This window comes from Spermophilus citellus, assembly GCF_964194105.1.
Source record: "Spermophilus citellus genome assembly, chromosome: 19".
Lineage (NCBI taxonomy): Eukaryota > Metazoa > Chordata > Mammalia > Rodentia > Sciuridae > Spermophilus > Spermophilus citellus.
In genome coordinates this window covers 4723835-4749394 of record NC_138201.1, presented here as the reverse complement: position 1 = coordinate 4749394, position 25560 = coordinate 4723835, and the positions used below count along the sequence as shown (strand labels likewise).

The window sequence follows — 25560 nt, the reverse complement described above, 5'->3', positions numbered from 1 at the left end:
TTTCAATAAAATATTCATGAAAAAAGCATTGTTAAAATGATACATATCCCTTGGCATCATTGGAGCCTCTGGGTCCAGAGCTATTTGGGGACTTTTCATTTATGTGAGCCAACACGTTCTTCCCCACCCCCCTCTCTCTCTCTCTCTCTGTCTCTCTCTCTTCATCTGTACTGATTGAGTTGTGTTTGCTGCCACTTACAATTTAAAGAGTTTCAACTATTACATAAATTGGAACCAGGAGTAGGGTGGTTTCCAGCAGCCCAAATCCCACAAATGTCTACCACAGAGCCACAAAGAGAACACTGTGGAAATAGGAGATATTTATGAAGAAAGGGACTTTAACATGATCTGACCCAACCATGCCATTTAATGGGTAAGTAAATGAGTCTCCAAGAAATTAAGCATCTCTCTCTCTCTCTCTCTCTCTCTCTCTCTATATATATATATATATATATATATATACACACACACACACACACACACACACACACACATAATTGCTTAATTTCTTTTTTGTATATATTATATAATTTTGCTATATTGCCCAAGCTGAGTTCCGACTTGAGATCCTTCTGCCTCAGCCTCCTGAGGAGCTGGGATTACAGGCATACAACATTGTGCTGGGCTTCAATATAATTTCAATGAATGAGATTTTGTAGGATGGGTTACTATTGCCATTACAGCAACATACCATTACAGGAACAGTAGTTTTTGAGGTTCAAAATCAATATGATGTGCTGGGAAGCTTATCTGAGAGGAATTGGTCCCAGTTCAGGATGAAGCTGAATCATTTCATTTATTTGTCCATTCAATATTTGGGGGGGGGGTCATAAGAAATGTGTGAAGCATAGAGCTGAGAACAAGATCGGTAAGAGCTGTCCCATTCAGGAACCCTGGTCTCTACTGGGAATGACAATTGATACACTCAGTTGTTTTTTTGTTGTGGTTGTTTTTTGTGCCGGGGATTGAACTCAGGGGCACTCGACCACTGAGCCACATCCCCAGCCCTGTTTTGTGTTTTATTTAGAGGCCGGGTCTCACTGAAGTGCTTAACACCTCACTTTTGCTGAGGCTGGCTTTGAACTCATGGTCCTCCTGCCTCAGCCTCCTGAGCCACTGGGATTATAGGTATGCACCACCATGCCCAGTTGATAAACTCAGTTTTTTACACAAACAAACAGAAAAATTGCTGAATACTTCTTTACTAGCAGGATAGACCTAAACATTACTATTTAACTTATAAAATTTTCAGCTTGAAATATTTTAAAGGAAAAAACACACAGTTCCAAAATAATACCAAAAGCCACGTATTTAAAGCTTTTAATTTTTAACAGAGATAAAACAGGAGATGGCATTTAAAATGATAAGACAGTAATAAAATCATAATATTCATATTCCTTTTTATTAGCTGTAATAATTCCTTTTCTTTGAAGTATGCTCGTTTCTTCACAAACAAAAATTATTTAAAAAATCATTTCCAACATAAGAAGTGCATCCAGGGTCTCCTTGGGAGCTCTGAGCCTTGGGACAGTTCGTCACAGACAACACAACCTGTGAACCCAATGGAGCAGAAAGTGCCACCCGTGACTGCCTGTGTGTGCATCCTCTTGAACACTCAAGAGAAGGTTTCCAGTTCTGACCTGTGAAAAACAAGAGCCAGGACAAAGCTTGTCTCCAAGCCAGGGAGACCCCGTCAGCTTTCAGTGCCAGCCACACAACTGTGAGATGACTGGACCCAAGAACGGACTGTTGGTGATTCTTCAGTTCATACCACACAGATGGCGGCTCCTCCTTGCAAAGCTGCAGGGTGGGTGTGAGCTCCGCTGATTTCTCCCGTTTCTGAAACAGTCATGAAAGGTGGGGTCTAAGGAGTGACTTAGTTCTGCTTGCATAGGGACCCCCAGTCTGTGGCTCAGCTGCTGAAGGCCAGCTTCTTGTGCTACTCAGATGCTTCCACGATAAACAGAGAGGGAAAAGCAAAGATTGAGAGAGGAATAAGAAAGAAACAGGAGGGGAACAGTACACCCTACAAAAGACTACCTACCCTTTTATTAAATGAAAATCTGAGAGTGTGGACTCCCATGAAGCCCAGCGTATTTCTTAATGCAACACATTTCTGATTTCTTAAAATCATTTTCACTTTGGTTTATCAAACACATGAAATTTATCTTTTATATATAAACATCAGGCAATATTTAGATATGAATCTAGATTTTTTCCTGGGGCATGGTGGCACATGGTTATAATCCCAGGGGGTTGAGAAGCGGAGGCAGGGAGACCTCAAGTTCAAAGCCAGCCTCGGCAATTTACTGAGGCCCTCAGAAATTTACTGAGACACTTTCTCAAAATAAAATTAAAAAAAAAAAAGGGGGCTGGGAGTGTGGCTCAGTGACAGAGTGTCTGGGTTCCATTCCCAACACCTCAGAAGATACAAGAAGTGAGAAAAGAGGGAGGGCAGGAGAGGAGGGGCCAGGAGGGGAGAGGACAGGCAGGAAGACAGGAGAGAACCGCCTGTGGATTCGCGAGGTTTTCAGGGCTGTAACAGAACTTCTGGCAAACTTCAGACCACAGATTGCAAGTTTTAGACGTCCACTGACTTAAAATTTGTGGCTCTCATATTGAAAGATTTTTTTTCCAAGGTACTTCCTGGGAGTTCCCAAAGTCAGAGAAAACACTGCTCATGGTAATATCCTAGCTGTAGAAAACAGTTAGCACTTTTAGGCAAAAGGACCTGGAAGAGCAAATTCCCCCCCCAAATTTCCACCAAACTCACCTAAAATTTCAGGAGATAGCGCGGGAATCTCACAGCAGACAAATGCACCAGGTTCTATGGTGTCGCAGGTTCATCATTCATCACTCTGGAATGTTCTAGAGCTCTATCATTGACCTCTGCTGGCCACTGTACTTACTTGTGTATTCAGTGGGCAGCAACAGCAGAGAGTTGTGAGCGCACCTGGCTCTCATAAAAGAAGGGGTGTCGCTCTGCTCAAAGTCCTACCTCAGACTCCAAGTCTCTAGAACCACCAAAGGAGGGAAATAACTTCTTTAGGTCTGGGAGCCACCAACAAATCCAGAGCAGCACCTGTGGGTTTACTGGCCAATCTGAACATGCGGATTCATGTTCACATCCTGCCTCTTTCACTGCAGATCTGGGAATGTAAGGTGCATTCTCCTTCATCCAAAGACAAGTCCAAGATGGCCACGTATGAGAAGTGCCCAGGACACAGATGGAAGGCCCAACACTGAGATATGAAAGAGTGGACGATGTCACTTCTGGTGGTGCATGAGGGGACAAAAGAGCAAAATAAGAGTTCCATATCGCAGTGGCAGTTTCCTTAACAAGGAACAAACCAGGCCATCCAACTGGACACCAGGAGAGCAGGGGTTACTGCCTGCTCTTGCAGACTTAAGCTTGTGACAACCACAGTTGTGGCACATACACCAGTAGTGACTGGAATCTGCTCATGTCTTTGAATGCTGAGGTTTTCATCTCTTTCAGGGGAAGACACTCTGCTGACGTGATGTCCTAGGATTCTGATACACAGGATGCCATATTGACATTAATAAAAATCATGCTTTCCATTTTTCTCTTGTGGATTGCTGTCTATGAAGAAAGGGGCTCCATATTTTTATTTCCAAAAAATGTTTCTGTAAAATTGGATGCATCTTACGCAGACCTGTGTGACTTATAGAAAAGCAATTTTATTTGGTACATTCATTTCTTTGTATCATAATTTCCTTATTTACCTAATGGAGATGATGTAGGTCCCCACCAAGTTCATTAGGCTGTGGGAAACTTTAAAGATGTCATTTATGCAAAAGCCATTTGTGATAAAGAAATATGCGAAATGTCCCACTGCCAATACCAACATAGGAGCAACGGGAAAAGTCAGTTCCCTGTAGGGAAGAGAATATAGAATTTCCAGTATTGTAGCTTGGTCCTAAGACCTGCCGGGTTTCTTGGTAAACAGCTGGGTAACCCCAGAGGAAAAGAGGGAAAAAAAAATCAGACTTTCTGAGGCTGGTAGTGAGGTAAATTTTCTTGCCAATGGAATTAGAACTGTTGGCTTTGATCCCATTAAATCTGAAGTTGGTATTGATTTCCACCACTTCCCAAGAGCAGGAGAGAGGTGCCCACACCTACTGATGGCTGAAGACACCCAATTCGTTTGTCTCTGAGTAAACACAAAGTCACACTTTGCTAAAGAGATTCCTGGGTCCGTGTAATTACTGAATTTCCTTCCAGAAATTACCGTTGCATAGACATTTCTCATGATTTAGTCCTCCACAAATGTAAGCAATTTTCTTGAGAAACACCCTCAGATATATGCTTCATCCTTGAACATTGCCCAGTCAGTTGAGATCCGAATGCTTCTTCCAGATACATTTGAGTAAAATGCTGTAAACATAATCATCTTGTCTGACTTTTTAGTCTCCTACATAAAAATCTCAGCATAGGGGCCACTGTTACTGAGATTCCCTGTTGTAAATATGAGTTATAATGGAAAATCAGACGTAGGAAATAAGAAAAAAAGGTGTAAAAAAAGTAGGGTGGTGGGAGGGCTGGAAGGAGGTACACTAAAATGGTGACCATCTTTTCCACTGGTTGGTGGGACGACTAACCTAATCTTGATTTTGGACCCTTGACCTATACTCTAAAGTCTGTTTGTTTGCCTCATAACTACAGATGACTTTTATAACAAGGGATGAGGGTGCCAATTGCATAGAAGGAGGCTGGGGATCCTTAGATGCCACTGAAATGGCCTCTCACACTAGCCGAGAATTGGAAGGCTCTGGAAAGTTCCTTTCCACAGCCAGCCGGACCTGCTGGAACACTGTTACCTGCCCAGTAGTAGGCTTTTTGTTTTTGTTTTTAAAGAGATAAATAGGATTTTAGAAAAAATTAAAGGCATGTTCCCTTTTTGGGGCAACTAATTTAGCAAAATGTAATAAGCCTTCTAATACTCAACAGTCATGAAGCACCATTAAAAATATTCACACAGAAAAGATCTGGGCACTTCCTTGGCCACAGAAGCCTGAGGGCCCGGAAATCGAGGAGACGGTCAGTGCATGTGGTCAGAGTCCACGTGGATGATGACGTGCTTCTCATAAGCTCTCCTCATGGTTTTCTCGATTTGCTTCAGGAAAACTTGTGGGATCCGTCCACAGAGAGTGTGCACCGTCTCCAGGAACTTGAGCTGGAGAGGGTAGTACATGGACTGAAAGAGGTTGTCTTGAAAGGGAAACTGAAAGATGATAAAACAAAGAAGTCTATTTTAGTCACTAAAATGCCATTTAAAATACAAATCATGCTGACTAAAACTGACCCAGGGACTGACTGTCAGCGCCAGGGTCCAGGTTTGTGTATTCATAGGCTTAGTGAAAGGAACTGCAGGACCTAGATTCAAATCTGGTCTACTGTGCAACCCCAAGCAATCATTGAACCTTGTGGACTGCAAGTCTCCATCTCTTAAAAATATACATATATGATTTACTGGGTCCTTAAAGCTCCTAGAATCTGAAGACAACGCCTGTGTCTTAGGACAGAACCCTTTACACACACTGTGTTCACGCTGAGGAGGGGCAGAACTCAAGTAGGTGCTCGAAATCCACTGTGCCTTATCTACTGAATTCTTATTTTTTGCCTTTGAAGCAATCTTAACCAGCTTCAAGGTATGTGTATGATGACCTCAGAAAGTCCAGGGTCCAGCAAGGACTGGTGTAATTCACCGCCATCCACTTTACTGTAATAATTCGTATTTCACGTCTGAGGGTTTGTTTTTTTGTCCTGGATTTGAACGCTCCTGTTTTCCTATGTGTCCATGAGCAGTATTTTCCAAAAGAAATCGTACAGACTACTTAGTCACGGGCATTTGTCAAAATTCACCCCACTCTTGTTGAAAGGGAAAAGGCCGCTAGCAGACCCAGACAAAGCTTCATTCTTAGCAAGAACATTTCATGTGAAAAGAGGAGAGATGGAAGAAAAGAACGGTTAAAGGGCAGGTTACTCTTGCCCGACAGCATCGTGTGTGGGCTTCGGTTTCCCAGAACAAGTCTCAGTGCCCTTCAAGTTCATCAGAAATGTTGCTCAAGCATGTTTATCAGAATGCAATTCCTTCCCGGAGGGAGGTGATGACTGACACAGAACAGGAGTGCATGGGCCCGGGTCAGGGCTGGGACACTCTGTTCTTCAGTGGCATGGTCTATGCCACTGCTGCACCCTTGAGGTGGGCATGACTCTGCCCCTGTCCATCACCGTGTCCCCAACCAGCGGAACAGCAGGTGGACCTGGAGTCCTCCTGTACTCCTCTTCCCCGCGCCCCTTGGCCCACCCCTCAGCAAGTCCTGAAGCACCAGCTTGACAGTCAGCCAGAGCAAGGCCCTCCCTCTGCGTCCCTCCCGCGAGCCCTTGCTGCGGACCCTCCCTGAGTGGTGCAGCCCAGGTACAGGGGGCCTTTGTCTTCCGCTCCCGCACCCTTCCACCAGGCTGCCTCAGGGATGCTTCCAAGCCCTAAATCAGAGCCCCCCACCCTCTGGCAGGGCTTCCCATTGCAATAAGAAGTCCAACTCCTCCCTGGTCTTAGAGGCCCAGGGTGACCTGGGACCCTCTGTCTTATCCCCCACCCTTCCCATTCTGGACATGTGGCCTCCTCCCAGTCCTTTGGGCACGTGGAATTCCTTCCTGCCTGGGGACTCAGCCCTGGTCCTTCTGCTTAGCAGGACCTCCTCTAGGTTCCCATCACCGAGGTCTCCATGTGACCAAGTCCCAGGATTGGCTGAGGTCCCTGCTAGTGGAAGAGTCTGCCCTATTGCTGACAGTTGTCAGGTGGTGTCCTAAAAGCTGAAAGCAGTCATCTTGCTGGGTTCTCACAACCTTCTCCTGAGGTGGCTAATCAGCATAATGATCTCCACTGCACAGACAAGGATTCTGAGGCCCGTAGGCTGAAAGCACAGTTAAGGATCAGCCACTGGAAAGTGACAGAATAGGAACTGGAGCCTATGTGTCCAGGCCCATGGCCAGGCTCTGACCCCGACCACAGGCACAGCACCATGGCCAGTGGGGAGGGAGACCTCTGTTAGGATAGAGTCTGGCCGGGTGCACTCACACTGCCATTTGGGGTTTTCTGGATTCAAAGGCCTCAGTGAAAATTGTCTTTTTAGGCCCAACTGAGGAGTGTCACGGAGTGAGTTGGTGGAATTATTTATGAAACTAGATTCTCTGGCCTCTTTCTGACCCCTGAGAAAACAGACAAGATGAGCCGTAACCCAAGGAGCACAACTTCCTGGCCCAGGCCAGGGCTGATGGGCAAGAGAAAGCCCAGAGGCCCTGGCTGCAAGCTGCCTGCTTAGCAAGACCACTGCGCCCGGCCCTGGACTCGGTGTTTGAATAACTACACGTGAAAACACCCCTGAGTTAGAACAGAGGTTTGATGTAGCTGGGTCTCCTGGCCCTTGGAAGCCAGGCCCGGGGAAGGCAGGAGAGCGGTGGCATCGGCCCACATGTGCGCCAAGCTCCGGCTGCGCGAGAGGCCAGGCCTGGGGCTCCCCTTGGAGTCCTCCGGTGGTGTCAGGCAAAATGCCCTCTCACATACACACGGTGTGTCGCCACGTCCTGCCGCACTCCTGCCAAGCCTGTTTGTGAAATCTTGGGCCCTTAAGAAGAAGTCTCTATGAGGCCTGTTAGGGTGGGCAGGCTTCGGGAAGGGGGACTAGAGAGACTATCGACTTTGTGGACTCGCAGTCTCTCTCACAGGTGGTCATCTCTGTGCCAGCCAGGTGGCTCAGGCCTGAGACTGGTGATTCAGGAGGAAACCGTATGAGGTTCAAATTTCAGCACTACTGAATGATCTCATCAGGATGTGGGGACAGCCATTCACCTGTTCACTCTCTGGCTGCTTTGGTGCCACAGCAGCACAGGTAACTTTTTGTTTTTAAGGTACTGAGGATTGTACCACTTTTACTTTGAAACAGGGTCTTGCTAATGATCTTGCTAAGTTGCCTAGGCTGGCCTCCAACTTGTGATCCTCCTTCCTCAGCCTCCTGAGTAGCAGGGATCACAGGCGTGAGCTTTGGCTCTGCAGCGGTCAGGCCTCCGCCCTGGGCCATCCATGCAAACACTCAAACCATGGAGGCCACCTTACCAGGGGCGGTGACTCTGCCACTTCTCTCCACGTTGGCTCCGTGCCTTTCCACTCTGACCTGCTTCTCCTTTTCTCCCTCCATCCCCGGCTCGTGGGTCCACGAGATGTAAAAGCCTCTGTCTGGGGCTCCCTGGCAGTGGGAAGGCTCCTGCCACCTCAGTGGCACCCCCTGAACCTGGCCCTGGGCCCTTTGGTGGGAAACGACAAGCCCTCTCGCACTGTTGCAAGTGGGTGAACACCGGCCTGCTGCTGCCTCCCTTCAGCTCTTTGTCCTGACTGTCCCCCTGGACTCCCGACTGCTCCAGGGCTTAGAGCTGGCAGACAGGAAACATTGGACTGGAACCGCGTATTGCCATCTTATTTCTCCTGGGTCGTCTTTACCCTATCCTGGGACCCCTCCCAGGGCAAACAGCACAGGAGTTCTCTTTGGATATGAGATTTCCTCCCAAAGTGAATTTAAGTCAGAAAGGTTGAGAGACTTATATGGAAATATCAAGTCAGGAGCAGACGCAGTTATGGTCCTGGGGACAAGGGATTTGGTGATGTGGTGGCTGGGGGGTGGGGAACTGGTGAAACCCCAGGCTCTGGGAATATCTGCACTGCGAAGGGCCTGGCGACCACGGCGCCGCACGTGGCAGTGCACGCGGGCTCAGCAGTGCCACTTACGTCCCGCATGGCCTCGTAGAGGGCCTTGAAGGTGGGCTGCTTGTCGTTGTGGTAGACGCCCCGGTTGCCGTGCAGGACCGACACGCCCTCGCGCTCAGCCTCTCGGCAGTTGCTCCCGTACATGCAGTGATCCGGCCGGTAGTTCCACTGGCAGGGGAACAGGTAGAGGCGCTCTGTGGAGACAGGGGCAAGCCACCCGCTCAGGCCCGCCCGCCTGCGGGCGTCCCCAATGGCTGCACCATTCCAACAGGAACCAGGGCAACTGCGACTCAGACCAAATTTCAGCAAACCTGACAACATCCTGAGATCATGAACTGAAGTTACACCCACTAACGACAATGAGAGTTTCATCCAAAACAATGGAAGTCAAATCAGTGCACCAGACAGCCTGGCCCAAGTCCCAGTCACCCATGTCCTTGAACTCCGCATCTGCAGAGTGGAAATAGCAGGGTCTCCCTTTGATTTTTGTTTTTCTTTGTACCAGGGATTGAACTCAGGGGCACTCCACCACTGAGCCACCTCCCCAGCCCTATTCTGTATTTTATTTAGAGTCAGGGTCTCACTGAGTTGCTTAGTGCCTTGATTTTGCTGAGGCTGGCTTTGAACTCGAGATCCTCTTGTCTCAGCCTCCCGAGCTGCTGGGATTACAGGCATGAGTCACTGTGCCCAACAGTTTATCCCTCTGATTTTGACAATCGAATTTTTTAAATACATGGAAAATGTTTAGCAGAGGGTCAAGCACACAGCAGTACTCAGTACTGTTGGCAGCTTGATCAACTCATTTCTGGGGGTGGTGCTGGGGTTCGAACCCAGGGCCGCATGCTTACTCAGCAGGTACTTTTCCCCTGAGTTCCATTCCCAGGCCTAGAACCAACTCCTAGGAAAGATTTTGTGAAATGGACAGACCCACTCGTAATGGAAGCCGGGATTCCTCTTTAGATGAAGCCCTCCCCCAGGACGAGCATGTGCACAGTGCTCTGTGTGTGCATCTCTGAAGCATTCTGGTTCACCTTTGGAAGACTCTTCCCCAACCCCGTCTTGCCACCATTAGGTACAGGGAGGCTGCTACTGGCATCTGCTGGGGTGCTCTAAGCATCCTATAGGGGACAGGGATGCCGTCATGTCCTACAGTGAACACGAGAGCCCCCACAGGAGCTGCAGTGCCAACACTGAGACTGCCACTCTAATCCTACTGGACACGGAGGCTCCCCCTTGCTGACTGCAGTTATTATGCGAATGGCAGTAAGTTCCTGAGCCTGAGCTGCCAGCTCCCAGGCCTGAGGCCTTTCAGGCTGAGGCCTGAGCAGTAGGATCAGATCACAGCTCTCTGCAAAGGCATCACTGAGGGTGAGGAGGGCCCTGTGAGCCCAAGGAAGGGCTACAGCCAATCAACCCTGGTGGACGTGCTTCTTCCTGGGCCGATGCCCCCCCCCCCCCCTCACAGAGAGGACCACCTTTAAGAGGCACGGTGGTGCACGCTTGTCATCCCAGTGGCTTGGGAGGCTGAGGCAGGAGGGTCAAAGTCAGCCTTAGCAACTTAGCAAGGCCCTAAGCACTTCAGTGAGACCCTATCTCTAAATAAAATACAAAATAGGGCTGGGAGGTGGCTCAGTGGTGGAGTGCCCCTGAGTTCAATCCCTAGGACCCCCCCCCCAAAAAAAAAAAAACAGATTACTTACAGAAGGCTCCAGTATGGACACCAGAGAACAAAGGACCAGCACCCCCCCCCCCACCCGCCTTGCAGACCATGTGTATTTCTGCAGCTTGGTGTTTGACTGGCCAGAGGCATCAGGACCCTCCCAAATGCCTCATGGCACACAGCACCCGCTCTCTTCTTCCTGGAGCACCCCATTCCCCCTCGCTTGTTCCCCCTTACCCCACACTGCAGGTTCACAGTCCGTGAGTGGGGTGGCCACCTTCAAGTCACAATCCCTAGCTCTGAACCCACAGTTCTGTCCCCTGTGGGGCCTTTCTGCGTTTACTGCAAGGGTGGATGTGAGGACCGGAGGGACGAGAAGCCCAGCGGTGCCCAGTGACTTCCTCCGTGACCCAATGGTTCACATCAGCCACACAGGACACCTGCGTGGGCATTTGAATGGAACCTGCTAAGGTTCCCAGCTTCACAGATTGGTCTAGAACCCATCTCTGCTTTTATCAATCCATTGACTGAATCAATCAACATCTGCTGAGTGCCCCCTGTGCGAGCTGGGAACAAAGCAGATCCTGGGCAAGTCCAGCCCTGCCTTCTGGGGGCTTAGCACTGGTGAGGCTTTCGCTTCTGGCAAGTGCCTAGGACCTCGTGCACAAGGACACCTTTCTCCCACAGTGGCCTCTGTAGAGGCCTGGACCCAGTAAGGGGTACTGCGTGGCAGGAAGTATAAATGGCCACGGCTTGGGAATCGGACAGATGTTGGTTCAAATTGGCTTCTACCCCCTGCTGGCTCTCTAACCTTGGTGTTATGAGACACTTGGCCTCAGTCGAGGCCTGAATCCCCCCCCACACACACACTTCGGCTGTGACCTGGCAGCAGAGCGGCTGGGAACCGGCTCTGAGCTCAACCTCTGCAGGGTTGGAACACAGGACTCCACCACTGGTGGAGTCAATCCAAACATGCCACATGGCCTTTCCATGCTTCAGTTTCATCATCTGTAAAGTGGGGAGAAGCACAGATACCACCTGATGGGAGGTGGAGGGTGTTAAACGCATGTTGGGAATAGGGGCTGGCACTAAGAAGCAGAACACAAGCAGCGACACTACCTGTCACCACCGTCAGGCATCGTGAGGTGGTGGGCGTTAGGTTACTAGAAGGGGAAACCAGAGAACTTCAACTGAACGAGAGTGGACTACTTCTGAACAGAGTCTACCTGTGATAAATACTTATTCCAATTGCTCCTGGACATGCAGGTGGCCAGTCTTTCTTAACATTTTATAGGTCGCAGATCTGTCTGAGAGTCTAATGAAAGCTGTAGACCCTGACTTTGGAAAAATACAACTGGGAACATATATAGGCTCATAAAGAACATTTGCTTACAAGTTCAGGGATTTATAAATCTCATAAAGACCAGCTAAGAACCTCAGCTGTCGGATCTCAAATAGGAAACAGGATTCCAGACAGAATTTGATTCACATCTTCACACCCTGCAGAATCTCCCAGAACAACGCAAAACATACTGAGCGCACAGTCCACGCCAGCTTCGCTCCATGCTCTGCTGAGGGGAACCCATGTCGGTGAGTGATAAGGGGCTGCTTCTGCCCCTAGGGCTTTATGGTCTTGGAGATGGTGCACAGTAGGAGCGAGATGAACGGTGCATTCAGTAGTCCCCAGGAGGTGAGGTGAGGATAGAATTCTCACAGCCAACAACAGAGACTTGGAAGAACAGTCGAGGAGGACAAGATGGAGGGAAAATGCTTGGAAATCAGTGAGTGTGTGTATATTTGCAGTACTGGCCATTGAACCCAGGGACTCACAGATGCTAGGCAAGTGTGCTACCACTGAGCTGCATCTCCAGGTCTTTTGAGACAGGGTTTTGCTAAGTTGCTGAGTCTCACCTCAAACTTGCAATCCTCCTCCCTTAGCCTCCCAGGTAGCTGGGACTACAGGTGTGCGCCACCACACCCAGCTCAGACTGTGTTTTAGAAAAGACAAATGATCTTAGTTTTCCTGGGGCAAAGGTGAGCTCTTCAAATGGAGCAGGCAAAAGGAAAAAAGTTGTCTCATGAATACATTGCCCTATGCCATTCCCAACAGCCACGTGGAACCAGCCCAGATGTCCGTCAACAGAAGAATGGATGAGAAAAATGTGGGATAGATACCCAACGGAGTTTTACCCAGCCATAAAGAAGAATGAAACTATGACATTTGCCAGCAAATGAATGGAACTGGACAACATCATGCTAAGGGAAATAAGCCAGACCCAGGAAGTCAAGGGTTGATGAACGTTTTGCCACAGACATGGAAGAGCTATAGAGGCGGGCAGAGAGAAAGGATAAAGAAAGACATCTCAGGGGAACAGAAGGGAGACAGATAGAGCCCAAGAAGGGACAGAGAGGAGGGAGAGGGGAAGGCCTGGGAAGGACTTGCAACAGGGGCTACTTCGTGCTTTGCATAAAACCCTTCCTGTTACATAGCTGGGGTAAAATCTACCAAATTTTGCTATATCTATGTACAAATGAACCACAATGAATGCAGCCTTTATATATAATTATAATTCATTTATAAATATATATATATATAATTATAATGCTAATTAAATACCAATTAAAAATAGGATCAGTAGACTAGAGCAAGCAGGGCATGACATTGATGAAATCATGTTACCTGAAGGTACAACTATGACATCATTCACCCCCTAAGATGTATGATTATAATGTACCAATAAAAATTACTTTGAAAAAAGTAATTTTGCTCTGGCCTAAAATATTCAAAACATAGAAACCTATGTAAGGATGCAAGTAATTAACTTCCATTCTAGTTTGTGAAGCAGAAGAGAATGAGTTTGTTCTTTCGAGAGGAGATGAGGAAGCTCATCCAGTGGAGGTGGTGTTGATGCCGGCAGGAAGGAGGGCAGCTCCGGCCATCTGGGCTGGGACTGAGCAGTGCAGGTGAACCAGCCTTGGCTACTGTTTTGCTCTTGGGCTCCAGAGTTAAGCTCACAGGAGACGGCCCGACTGGTTTAGCAGGAGCCCCAGAGAGGGCAGGGCACGAGGACTGCATGTAGTGGCGGAAGAGAAATTCCCCTCAAGTCACTAGAAGCAAAGGGAAATCCACTGTGGCAGTTAAGGGTGACAGATGTGTCCTTTATTTACAGCTCCACCTTGCAGGAGTTACACTGGAAAGACAGAGGGGGCTAAGGCAGTGTCATGGAGAGGGCTGAGGGCGGAACCCCCTGCAGATCAGGTAGCCAACCCCGGAGCGCACTAGGGTAGTTACTTAGCACATGATCAATAACCTGCTCTGAAATGGGTCTATTGTAGGCCTGGTTCTCAGGGCTGTCAAAGTCTGACGTTTAAAACAGACAGCTCAGGTGGACTTACTGCTGAAAGAATAAGACCACGCATGACTTTAAAATCCCAGATCCCCCAAAGCTCCAACCTCTGTCACATACCAAAGTCCTTTCAAAGCCAACCTATCTTGAGCCCTTGGTCTTTGTATCTCTCTCTCAGTTTTATGTGAAGAAGCTCGTGAACTTCTGTGCGCGTGAGACCCTGGGGCTCCCAGGCCCACACTGGCTCCAGGGCTCAGCCAGGGCTCCTCACATGCGGTTCCTTTCTGTTCACACCCGACCCCCTCTACCTCATGGCAACATGGTCACTGAGAGCCACCATGCCAGCAGGCCAGGCTGCTGGTTGCACTGTCCCAGCGTTCATTTTTGTGAAGCCCTTTCCTGGAACTCAGCTCTCCCAGTCTCCTCTTTTCTTCTAGAACACACCTTGTTCCAGAAAAGGGCCGCTCATTCTTCTAAGAAGACGTTTCTTCTTATGCAATCTAGGGGGCCCTCCCCCTTCCAGCCCAGCGGCCTGTCCTTAGCGCCTCATTTGTTCCTTCATGTCACCATCAGACCGTCAGTGGTTCCGAAGGACAGGGGACTCTTTGGGAGTCTTCTTCTCCCAGTAACAGGCAAGTTCCATAACAGCAGGACCTGCGCTTCTGCTCTCTGATGCTGCATCCCAGCACCTACCCTGTGCGGGCGCCCAGTAGGTTCTCAAAAAATAACCCTGGATGAAAGAATGAAGTGGAGCTTGTGCCTCTTGCGCCACACGATGGCTGTCCTTCCTCCTGCTTCTCTCCTGTTCCTGGCTGCGGCCTCTTTCCCTCCATTGGCCCTGCCCCTCCCCTCCTTTCTCTCACTTCCACTAATTCAACCCCAACTCTGAAGACCCACTTCCCTGAAGGTGCTGAGCCTCTCACCAGGAAGGACACAAAGTGGACACCACCCCTTGTCACAGACCTACACCTCCCACTCTTCTCTCGTGCTCTGTCTCAGGGCTCGTGAACTTCCCAGACGCCCCACGCTGGGTTTCCCTGAACGGTCCTGCTGTGAAGCCCTCGGCTGTGTCAGCCCCAGAGTGCAGCCCTCACTGCCACCTGATGCTGGCTGCTTCTGGGGACTGCACATCCATTCTGGCAGGAGGAGAGCCAGGCTTAAAGAAGGCCTGTCCCTCCTGCCTCCCTCGGGTCATGCACTCAGCTCACGTCAGCCTGTGACGGTCACAGGGTGCCCGCCCTTCTGCCCCCTTTGGCAGAGCTCTCCTGCTGCCCCTCTGGCTGGGTGCTCCACCTGGTCATCTGTACCTGGTTGCGGTCATTTTCTTCCCTGCCCACAGCCCACTTTTCTAGAAATGGCCCCGGAAGAAGAAGCAGATCTAAGTGGTCACCTTGAGAGGGAAATGTCACATGGCTGCATGGCTGGTCCTATTGACTGGACTGAAGGGGGTCTTCATAGCCAAGCGAGGTCAGTGTCTGTCTGTCTGTCTTGAATTGGAAACATAAGAAAGCCATCATTTTAGCCAGTGGACTCCTATGATCATGCTGACCTGGCCACCAAAATGGGCCTTGGGCAAACCAACGTGTTGGGAGACAGCAAGCAGCCAGACAGGCAGGGGGAGAGGCCAAGACGGCAGAGCCCACCAGGCCTTCCTGCAGCCATCCCCATGGAGCCTGTGTGGCCTGACCCACCTGTCGTGAGAGCCCCCAGACTTACTGAGTCTCCCCCTCGCTTAGCCTGCCTCCGTGCACTCGGCTCCGTATCTCTTTCTAGAGAGTTCTCTTTGGGCTCATGTCAGATTTTCAGACTCCACAGAACTCTGGTCTGACTCAAACACCCCTGTCAGGATGTGAGCTCAGTCTGCCTCCCTGGAAGGAGCAGCCCGCCCCAGGGGTCCTGTGGGAGGAGCCACCTGCAGGGCCCCAAGGGCTTCAGGGGACTCCTCTTGAACCAGTTTATTACCCATCATTGCAATTACATCCCCACAGCCTTTTACTATCTAATTATAGCAAGAGTTCTAAAACATTTTTACCTAATGAGTTTCAAACACATTTTAAAATGCGGTGTTACTGGCTAGAGGAGATGCTAATAACAATGGCACTCCAGGTGGACCATGGGTTTATGTGGCTGCTTCATCCACAGCAACCCAAGCGGCCATCATATGAATGTGTATTTCCAGAGTCACAGCCCACGCTGCCTCCCTCTCTCCTTCCTAGGGGTAAAGGTGACACGTCATGTCGTCATGTCGTTGGTGTGGGTCACACTCGGTGCTCACAGACCATGTAATTGGAGGGAAACGGACAGTGGGAGGGACATTGCTGGATTCCAGTTAGAGGCTCGGGGTGGAGTGTGAAACAAGATCAAAGTCGGCCAACAAGGAACAGGCAGTGCACCTAGTGGGGATCTAAAACTTGGTGACTTACTTCACCTGTCTGGAACCAGGATTCGGAACCAGCTTCAAAATCACTTTATGATATTTTTACTCAGGGGATCTAGGTACGAGTAGGGAAGCCATTAAACTCAGCTGGTTCCGTGACCATTAAAGACAGGGGACTCATGTCTAATTGCAAAGTTCCCTACGATGGCCTTTGAAGAGCATTTACTCACCAATCTCGTCCTCAAATAGTCTGCAATAGGCTATGAGGGTTTCTGGGAAGGCAATCGTGAGGACCCTTTGGATGCCTCAGTAGAGGAAGATGGGCAGTGAGTTTATGTCACATACTTGTAGCCACACATGGGCATTCACCCCATTGCCATTTCAACCTGTGCATCGTATCTGACTGACTTCTTGGAAGAGTGGTGACGCAGAGTTGCAAAGACAGTCCCTCAAAATGGAGGCCCATGCTGGAGACCTCAACATCTGCTCTTTTGTGCTGGAGCTGAGGTTCCCCTTCCACCGGACACCCAGGGGGCAGATGGAAGGGCAGGAGCAGGGGACACAGCCCCTCTGCCCCACTCGGGCCCAGTCAACAGCAGGCAGACCCGGGGTATCTCTGTGGAGCCAGGTGGGCATCCTCCCCCCGACACGACCTTTGTGAACGAGGACCTACCTGGGTTGAAGTAAAAGATGATATTTAACAAGTCCTGGTCCCCCCACGTGATGGCGTTCCTATACGCCTGGTACAGCGGGTACAGCATGTCCTCCCAAGCCAGGCCCGTCGGAGTCATGCTGTTCTGGAAGAGAGGACACCATCAGAGCAGCTGAGGAGGAGCCAGGGGACGTGTCCACTGAGAAGCAGGGAAGGGGACTGCTTTTCTTTCCCTCCCAGGACAAAGCAAAGAGGGCTGCTGCTAGCCTCGGGCCCGGGACAAAGCAAAATCAGGGCCGCAGGGTGTAGGCTTCCTGGTGGACACACAGATGCCGACTGACCTGGAGCTGGACGGCGGACCTGCCGCTTCTATTCTGAAACCCATGCCTGACACTGAACCTATTTCTTAGGCTTATTTCTTGTCTCTGAAGTACAGAAGCAAAGCACAGATAGCAAAATTGTGGTATCTTAACTTAAACAATTATTGACTCTTAAATGTAACACATTAAATATTCAATTAGTACATAGAGATAAAAATTCAAAAAGCAAGAATATTTCTTTCACTATCCTCCTCCAAATCTCATTCCCAGTTTCCCCAGAAGCATCCACAATGAACAGTTAACAGTCTAGGTGTTCTGGAAACTTCTAAGCCATCAACATGAGCACACTACAGTGATATGACATGATATGCTTGCTACATGTAGGTTTTTCTCACTTGGTTCTTTTTAGAGATCTTATTAGTCTCACTTATACACTAACCTATCCTTTTTAAATGTTTTTCAGGGCCGGGGACCAGTCATAGAGCCTTGTGCAGTCTAGGCCAGAGCCCCACCACCACCGCTGAGCTCTACGCCAGCCATAATTAACTTTCTTTTTAATATGAGGATAATTGTTTTTACTGGTTCTTTTTTCTGATGTTATTTAGGTGCTTTCCAGCTCTTTCCTAGGATAAAATATGAAACCACAAACACCCCTGTATCACTATCTCTGCATACTCATATCAACATGTGGCTAGAGTGATCCCCAAATTTTTTTGCATGGCTTTGGAAGCCTTGGTTATGCACAGAGTTCAGAAATGTCACAGGATATCCCTGGGCGGAAACTGTAAAGGCGACACATTCCATAGCCATCTGGGCTTTCCAGATTAAACCGTTTCCTCTAGGGATGTCCATCCGTACCTGCAGGCCACCTGCCACATTCCCTGAATCAGCGTATGGATGACCCAGGATGTCACGATTGACAACTCCCAATCTGTAAAATAAATTCCAAAGCACTCTTACCTTGAACTGGGTACTTCTTATCCGAGTTAAATTCATCAGCATGACCCCTGAATTAACTCCCGCAGAGCCATAGAAAGGGTGGCGAGCAAAGCGGCTATACCAGCCGATCTTGGGGATTTCGTGCTCTGGGGCCATGGCTGCGAGCTGGGTGGAGTTGAACTGCCGCAGGAGCTTCCAGATGTCATCGACAGGTCTCAGAAAGAGGACGTCAGTGTCCACATAGAGAAGCGAGTCTACATCCTTTAAAATCACCTTTGGGTGGAAGGGGGACAAAACAAAAACCATCATAAAGGAAGTGGCCTGATAAGAAGAGTGTCACCAATGTTCACTGCAAAGTGCTGAATTTGAGAAAAGGTACCAAGCTTAGCTCCTGTCCTCCCTCCTCTTTTGACAAGAGGGATAAGTGTCAATCAAGGAGGAGGCTTAAGGTGATTCTTGATCTAGATTGGCCCGATTCTAGGACCTCAGATCATATCTGATAAGGGCTGAACGTCCCAAGGGTTGAAAACCTGAGCAGCTTCCTGAGGCTCTCTTGTGAACTTCCGCTCCTCAGGAAGGCCACCAGTCTTTCTCAGTTTTTCCCTGGAACAGTCAAACATTGGAAAACTTTTTTTCTTTAGTTGTAGTTGGACACAATACCTTTATTTCACTTACTTATTTCTGTGTGGTGCTAAGGATCAAACCCAGGGCCTTGCATGTGCTAGGCAAGCGCTCTACCGCTGAGCCTCAACCCCAGCCCCAGGCATTAGAAAACTTTAAGTGGACAATCCATAAACCAGTTTCTGCAAGTTTTTATACAGGTCTGTCTCTGGCTCCATTTCTTCTATGTTGATGGATGCGGCGCTGCACCTTTTAAAATACATTTTTAGCTAGGATTTGGACTTAGGAATAGGCAAAAGAAGTCATTGGCCAGCTTTGTTGGTAGATTAGGGCCTGGCAAACTTTTTCCTGTAAAGGCCAGACAGTAAGCATTTTAGTCTCAAGTCTGCCGCTGGAGCAGATGGGCAACACTGACCACATGTCGAGGAACGTGAGTGGCTGTGTCTTACCTGGGGACACTGAGACTTGAATTTTATATCATCTTTAGATGTTGCAAAATATTCTTTTGAGTATCCATTTTCATCCACTTGACATGTAAAAGCCCTTCTCTGCTCATGGCCTGGAGTTTCGATGATGAGATTGTTGCAGGTAGTTCAAGTCAGCCTCCCTGGGTGTATTCTTGTGAGCCAATTGCTTAGTTTCCAGAGATTCCCCCTGAGGTTCCAGACTTCAAAGTCTTAGTTAGTGACCGGGCATTTGCCCTTTTTGTCCCCCAAACCTAGGAGTAGTTTAACCCCAGAAGGAATTGAATCTTCTAGGATCCTGGGCCTCACTTCATCCTAACCCCATAACACACAATGTTGCAAACTCAATGCTTGTGTTACCCCCAGATTCACATGCTGAGGCCCTGACCTCAAACGTGGCGACATTTGGCGATGGGGCTTCAGTCATTAGTTTTAGTCCAGTCACCAGGGTGGGGCTGCTGTGATGGTATTGGCATCCTTATGAGAACATGCAACAGAGAACCTGCGTCTCTCTACCAAATGAGGACAAAAGGTGAGGTAGCCATCTGTGAGCTGGGATAATCCTTTCCCCAACCCAACACTTCTGGCGCCTTAATCTCAGACTTTCTGCCTCCAGAATGGTAGAGAAATAAATTTCTGTTGTCAAATCACCCAGTCTGGTGGGGGAGGTACTGAGGATTAAACCCGGGGCCTCACGCATGCTAGGCAAGCACTCTACCACACAGCTCTGTGGCCAGTCCTTTTTATGTCACTTTGAGACAGAGTCTTGCTAAGTTTCCCAGGCTGGTCTCCAACTTAGGATCCTCCTGCCTTAGTGTCATGAGTCGCTGGGATTACGGAATACTGCTCCTGGCCAGTCTGCTATATCTTATTATGGCAAGCTAAGCAGACCAAGATAATACTTCATTGGGATTTCCAATATTGAAAATTGATGAGTGCAGGTACTGTATGATACAGGTATCATAGGAATTTCAGACTTGAGTAATTTCAAAGTCTACATGATTAGCCACTGGATTTATCTTTCATCAATTAAAGAAATGAATTTTACAAATCAATAAAATGATACTGAAAATAATGATCATCCACATTTCATAAATGAAAATTATCTTAATAGCTATCTTAACAATTTGAAGATCCATTCAGATATAGGATGAATTCTGTAAATTGAATACACATATCTTTTAAAAAATCTGCCACATTCTCTTATTTTTTTTTCTTGTTTTTCCATGGAAAGGTAAAATCCTTGCTGACTTTTTTTTTTAAGTTATAATTCCAGAGTACTGTAGAGAAAGGGCAAATTATCTATGAAAGTATTAATAAATAACTTATATTTTCTTTTTGTGGTACTGGGGACAAACCAAGGATCTCATGTATGTTGGCAAGTGCTCTATCACTGAGCTTCATGCCCAACCATAAATACATGTTATTTATTCATATAATTATGTATAATATATGATAATCACATACCATATATAAATGCAATTATGATGTCTTGCATACCTAAGGGCTCAGTCTCCTGTCCACCTTATTTCGTAGGTGAAGGATCCAAAATGTGCCTTCCAAAGACATGAAGAATTGTTGGGCTGAAGACAACCAAGGCACAGGGAACTCTCTGCACCCTCCCCTCCCCTCTCAGCTGGTGTGCCTAGAAACAGGACAGAGATTTACAAAAAGAACTGGTCTTTCTATCTTTCCCCTCCTTTTTCTGCCTAAAGAGAGGATGTAGTGGGGCATGCATATAACCCCGGAGACCCTGGAGGCTGAGGCAGGAGGATCACAAGTTCACGGGCAGCTTCAGCAACTTAGTAAGACCTTGTCTCAAAATAAAAAATAAAAAGGGCTGGGATGTAGCTCAGTGGTTAAGTGGTTCAGTCCCTGCTACCTGCCCCCACCAAAAAAAGATGTGGATGAGAATTCTGTTTCACCTCCCTTACCAGCTCAAAGTACACGGAATCTGAGGGTGGACTTTACTCCCTAGATGTCTCCCATGTACTGCCCTGCCCATGGCACGTCTCTGAATTTCACTGCTCTTTATGGGGTGTGCTAGATGAGGCAGACACCTAGGCCTGAGCCTTGAGCTACTTTCCTCTCAAGTCATGGAGCTGCACGGGTTCTAAACTTGCTGCTGCTTCTCTGGGCAGCTGTCATTTGTTACAGGTGTCTGCCCCAACTACACACTATGAGCATGGGTGTGTGGGGGTGGGGGAGGATTACATTTTCTCCCCTTCACTGGGAAGGAAATTTAAGCACAGAAATGTGTTCTGTCCAGTTCATGTATCACATAATTTCAATGACTGCTGGATTTTAGAAAAGAAAAAGCCCCACAAACTCCATTTCCCACAGGTTATAGCAAAATGAAGTCATTTTCCAGAACGTGTTTAAGGGAACAAGAGAACTCATGCTATTAAAAAAAAAAAAAAAAGCTAATTCTGAACTAAAGAATTAGAAGAGAAGAGAAAGCTATTTTAACCCTAGTGAGACAGTATAAATTTCTCCTTAAGGCCAATTACCTAGTAAGGCCTGAATAAAAGCATATAATACTAATACTTTAATCAATCAAGGGCTGTGCAGAAATATACACAACAAGTTCAAGGTCACTGACTCGATTATTTTAATATTCACTTGCCCCCTCACCCAAGGCATAGTCAGAGACTTAATTAAGAAAGCAGACACATTCAGGGAGCATTGGCCATCTCAAGAGTGAGAAGCAGCAACCTCTTTGGTCTCAGGTGGTTGTTACTGTTAATACTTCCTCCAATAGAATACATGAGATTACCACCTCACATCCAAACCAAAGGGAAGAAAATGGAACGTGAAGAAAGTCCGGAACAGGAAAACTTAAAAGATGGGAAGCATGAGGTATTATAACATGAGGTAACAAGGTCACAGGCAAGGTGTTTACTCAGGAGGGAAAAACCTACCAGTCTGCATCAGAAATTAAGGAAATCAGAACAATTTAGAACAGGTTTTTGTTTTATTTTGTTTTTGACACAGGGGCATTCTACCACTAAGCTACACCCCCAGCCCTTTTTTAAACTTTTTAAATTTTGAGACAGGGTCTTGCTAAGTTGCTATGGCTTTGCTAAGTTGCTGAGGCTGGCCTCAAACCACTGATTTCTTGCTTCAGCCTCCCAAGTCTCTGGGATTATCGGGGTACACCACCATTCCTGGCAGGTAAAATTTTTATTTACCCAACATCTTATTATTTTACATATGAATTGCTTCCTTCTTTTTTTTTTATTATGAGCAACGCTACAATGGGATTTTCTTCAGGGAAATTTTACACTCAGGTGTGTCTGAAATGCATTAAGATAAGGAGGCTTTTGATTGTGACCCTGTCATATAAAAACTTGAGAGCAACCTGAATAGTCGACGGTGGGTGGGTGAATAAATTATGGTCAATCTGCACAATGGGACACTGTACAGATATAAAAATAACAAATGAATCTCTATGTACGGATATGGGAAGATCTAAATATACTGTGGCATTTCTTTTTCTTTTTAACAGTAAATTTCCATGTGGTTCAAAAATGAAAATACCTGAAATCAAGTTCATTGATGAGTTATTCTTCCTGGGCTCTCAGCTGTCAGGTCCCCCCTTAGAAGCAGCCAGTGTTATTGGACATCCTTCCCAACACGTTTCGTGCGTGTCAGAATAAACAGCTCTGCATGTGCAGTCTCTTTTTGGGGGGTACAAGTGTGACTCAGCATGCACAATGTCACCAGGCTGCTTGCTTTATGGTAAGCAGAACACCACACGTAGGAAGCTTCCCATTTCCGTGATAGCAAGTTCATGTGTCACGTTTATGTCTGGGCAGTGTTCCACTGTGTGGGTCAACCACGAGTCCTCCAGCCACCCACAGTGGACTATTTTGGTTGCTCTAAAGGTTTTATATGACAAACAATGTCACGTTGAAAGTCCTCCTATATCTTGATATATTTCAGATATACCTGAACATAAAAATAAAGCAACTAAAAACATAATTGCTAAGTCAATTAAAATTACCCAAAATATAAGCACCAAATTTAGTTACTCAGCCCCCAAATACATGCATTTGTAAACTGGATAATGTAAAACTCCCTCCTCAGAAGAGAAGCCACAGAGGTGTCCCCAGCACTGTGACGGGTCTGCTAGCCCTCATCCTCACCAGCACAGTGATGGCCATATTCTGGAGGGCTGCTCACAAGGGTCCTGGCCCGATCATTCCTGTTAGGGAGTCTCCCACTGACCTTGCCATGTTGGCCTGGGCTGGGCTCAGGCACCATGGCCAACACGCACAGAGCACTGAGGGTCACCTGAAGAACACTCTGGCTCTCCTGGAGGCAGCCACACAGGCCCCAGAACAGATCCACATGGGCAGAAGCCTGAGTGAGAAACAGTCTCTAGAACATTCCAGTCCCTCCGGCTAAGGTTGGATTTTGGAGCAGCACTCTGCAGACCAGAACCAAGGGACGAAGACTTAACAACCCAAGGCCTCAGCTTCTGGAACTCCTGTGGGTGCTCAGTTAAGGGGTGCTGTGCTTCAGATGTGGCTTGTCCCCTGCAAAACTCAGGTTGGAATCTGGTCCCTGAGGTGAGTGTGCAGAGGTGGGGGGACCTTCGGCAGATGAGCAGGTCATATGGACCCATCAGTGGCTTTCTTGAGAGAGCAGGTCATGAAGTGTCGAGCCCACCCTTGCAGCCTGCCTCTTCTGCACATTCTGACCTGTCGCTTGTCTGCCGTATGCTGAGGCAGGAGGAGGCGTGGAGAGTCATCCGTGGACTGGGCCTGGACCAAACCGGCACTGTAGCACCTGAACAGGAAAATCTTGTGTCTGGGAACTTCCAGTGGCAATCCTGCTGGTTAAGGCCGCCCAGAATCATAAGAATCATGTGAGCTCTGTTCAGCTCTGCAGGTGCCACACGGCTCTGGAGATGGGGTGACCTGCTGCAGCCACACAGACTCCAGAGATGGGTGTGACTTTCCAAGATGCCAATCAGCCTGTCGACTGCAAGACATCAGGAAGCAAGACTCCACTCACTGAAACCTATCCCTGCCTTTGATGGACCCCTCAATAAACAACTGGAGCCATTTTTAACTGTTCTGTTCTAAGCTCCTACCAGGACTGGAAGAAGCTATGAAGTGCTCCCTTAAAACTAATTCTCACTTTGTTTTATTTCTTCAGTAATCACTTCAGACTTTAACTTTCTCAGGTGAGCTTATCCCCTCCTGTGCAGAAAGAACTGGCCGCCTCGCAATAACAAGGCTCTCACCAGAACCTGCACCTTGCTTTTGGATGTGCCAGCCTCCAGATCTGGGGGCCAAAATAAACCTTTTTTCCTTATAAATTACTCAGTCTGTGGTATCTATCATAGCAATAGAAAACAGACTAAAATGGGAGTCAGAGCCAGTTCAACCTAAAAGTGGCAAAGGAGGAGCCCCAGATGGGATTATTTTTAACTCCTATTGGCATATCTAGCCCATTTTAAACTTTGAACTGGTTGCTAACATGTTTTCTGAAACTGAGAGTTCACAAAGATATCAGCATCTCTATCTTCCTTTAGCCTGCGTCCTACTAGAGAAACATCTCCTGGCCGGGGCCACAGACACCTGCTGTGTCCTCGGTGTGTTCAATGCAATACACATTCAGGGAGGGTCCCCTAGGTGCCAGCTGTGACCATCAGTGAGTCAGGCAGATATCTCTGCCTCAGGAGGGAGTCGAAGATCATACTGAATGAACCCACTGGCTGCACAGTAGCAGGCCCAGTGTGTGGGGAAACGGCAGGGGTCCCAGGCAGGGGTCTGCAGCTTTAAACAGCAGGCTGCTCCAAGGCTGGCCCAGCAGGCGGTGGCCACCTGAGCTCCCAGAACAGCCCTGGGCCTGTGGCTGGACCCCAAGAGCAGCAGGAAGGCCAGAGATGAGGACTGAGAGGTGGGGCGGGGGTGGGGGCTCACTGAGAGCACCCTGTGCCCTTGTGGCCATGCGAGCTTGGAGTCTGAGCGGGCTGTGAGCTGCTCTGGCTCTGAACTGAGGGCGGCCTCGCTCTGTCCAGAACAGACCTCTGGGGAACACAGAGGCAGGGAGACCTCTGAGGACGTGCTCTCAGTAATCCGGGTGAGATGTGACGATGGCGTGGCCTGGGTGGTAAGAACCCAGGGACTGAGGAGGGGTCCCATCCCGAATCCCAGCGGAAGATGGAAACCACGGGGATTCCTGGTGGACTGGATGTGGAAGGTAAGGAACGAGGCCTTGGCCCTGGGACTCGGCACAAGTGGCGCCCAGGACTCAGTCCCCCATGTGACACAGTGGTGTTGAAGCCAGATTTAAAATTAGATAGTGTAGATGCTGAGAGCCATAGCCAAGTAGGAATGATGCACGGCATTTTGGGTTGAAAGGTGACGCCAGCAAGCCA

General features: G+C 48.2%; 1 protein-coding gene across 2 annotated transcripts in view; it reads right to left on the bottom strand.

The window, feature by feature from the left end:
• Nucleotides 1-1306: 1306 nt before the first annotated feature.
• The window catches only part of GXYLT2 (glucoside xylosyltransferase 2), a 72802-nt gene continuing 48548 nt past the window's right edge, over nt 1307-25560 (bottom strand). Inside the window, exons 4-8 of one of the 2 annotated variants that reach the window (XR_014019892.1) lie at nt 18103-18354; nt 16844-16967; nt 8808-8980; nt 2774-5246; nt 1307-2695 (exon numbers count right to left, since the gene is read on the bottom strand). Coding sequence is in view for 1 of the 2 variants with exons in the window: in XM_081276251.1 (XP_081132377.1) it covers nt 5064-5246; nt 8808-8980; nt 16844-16967; nt 18103-18354 (732 nt within the window). In the remaining variant the exon portion in view is untranslated. Of the gene's footprint in view, nt 5247-8807; nt 8981-16843; nt 16968-18102; nt 18355-25560 lie in introns of both variants that reach the window. The other variant, XM_081276251.1, reaches the window with a different exon arrangement.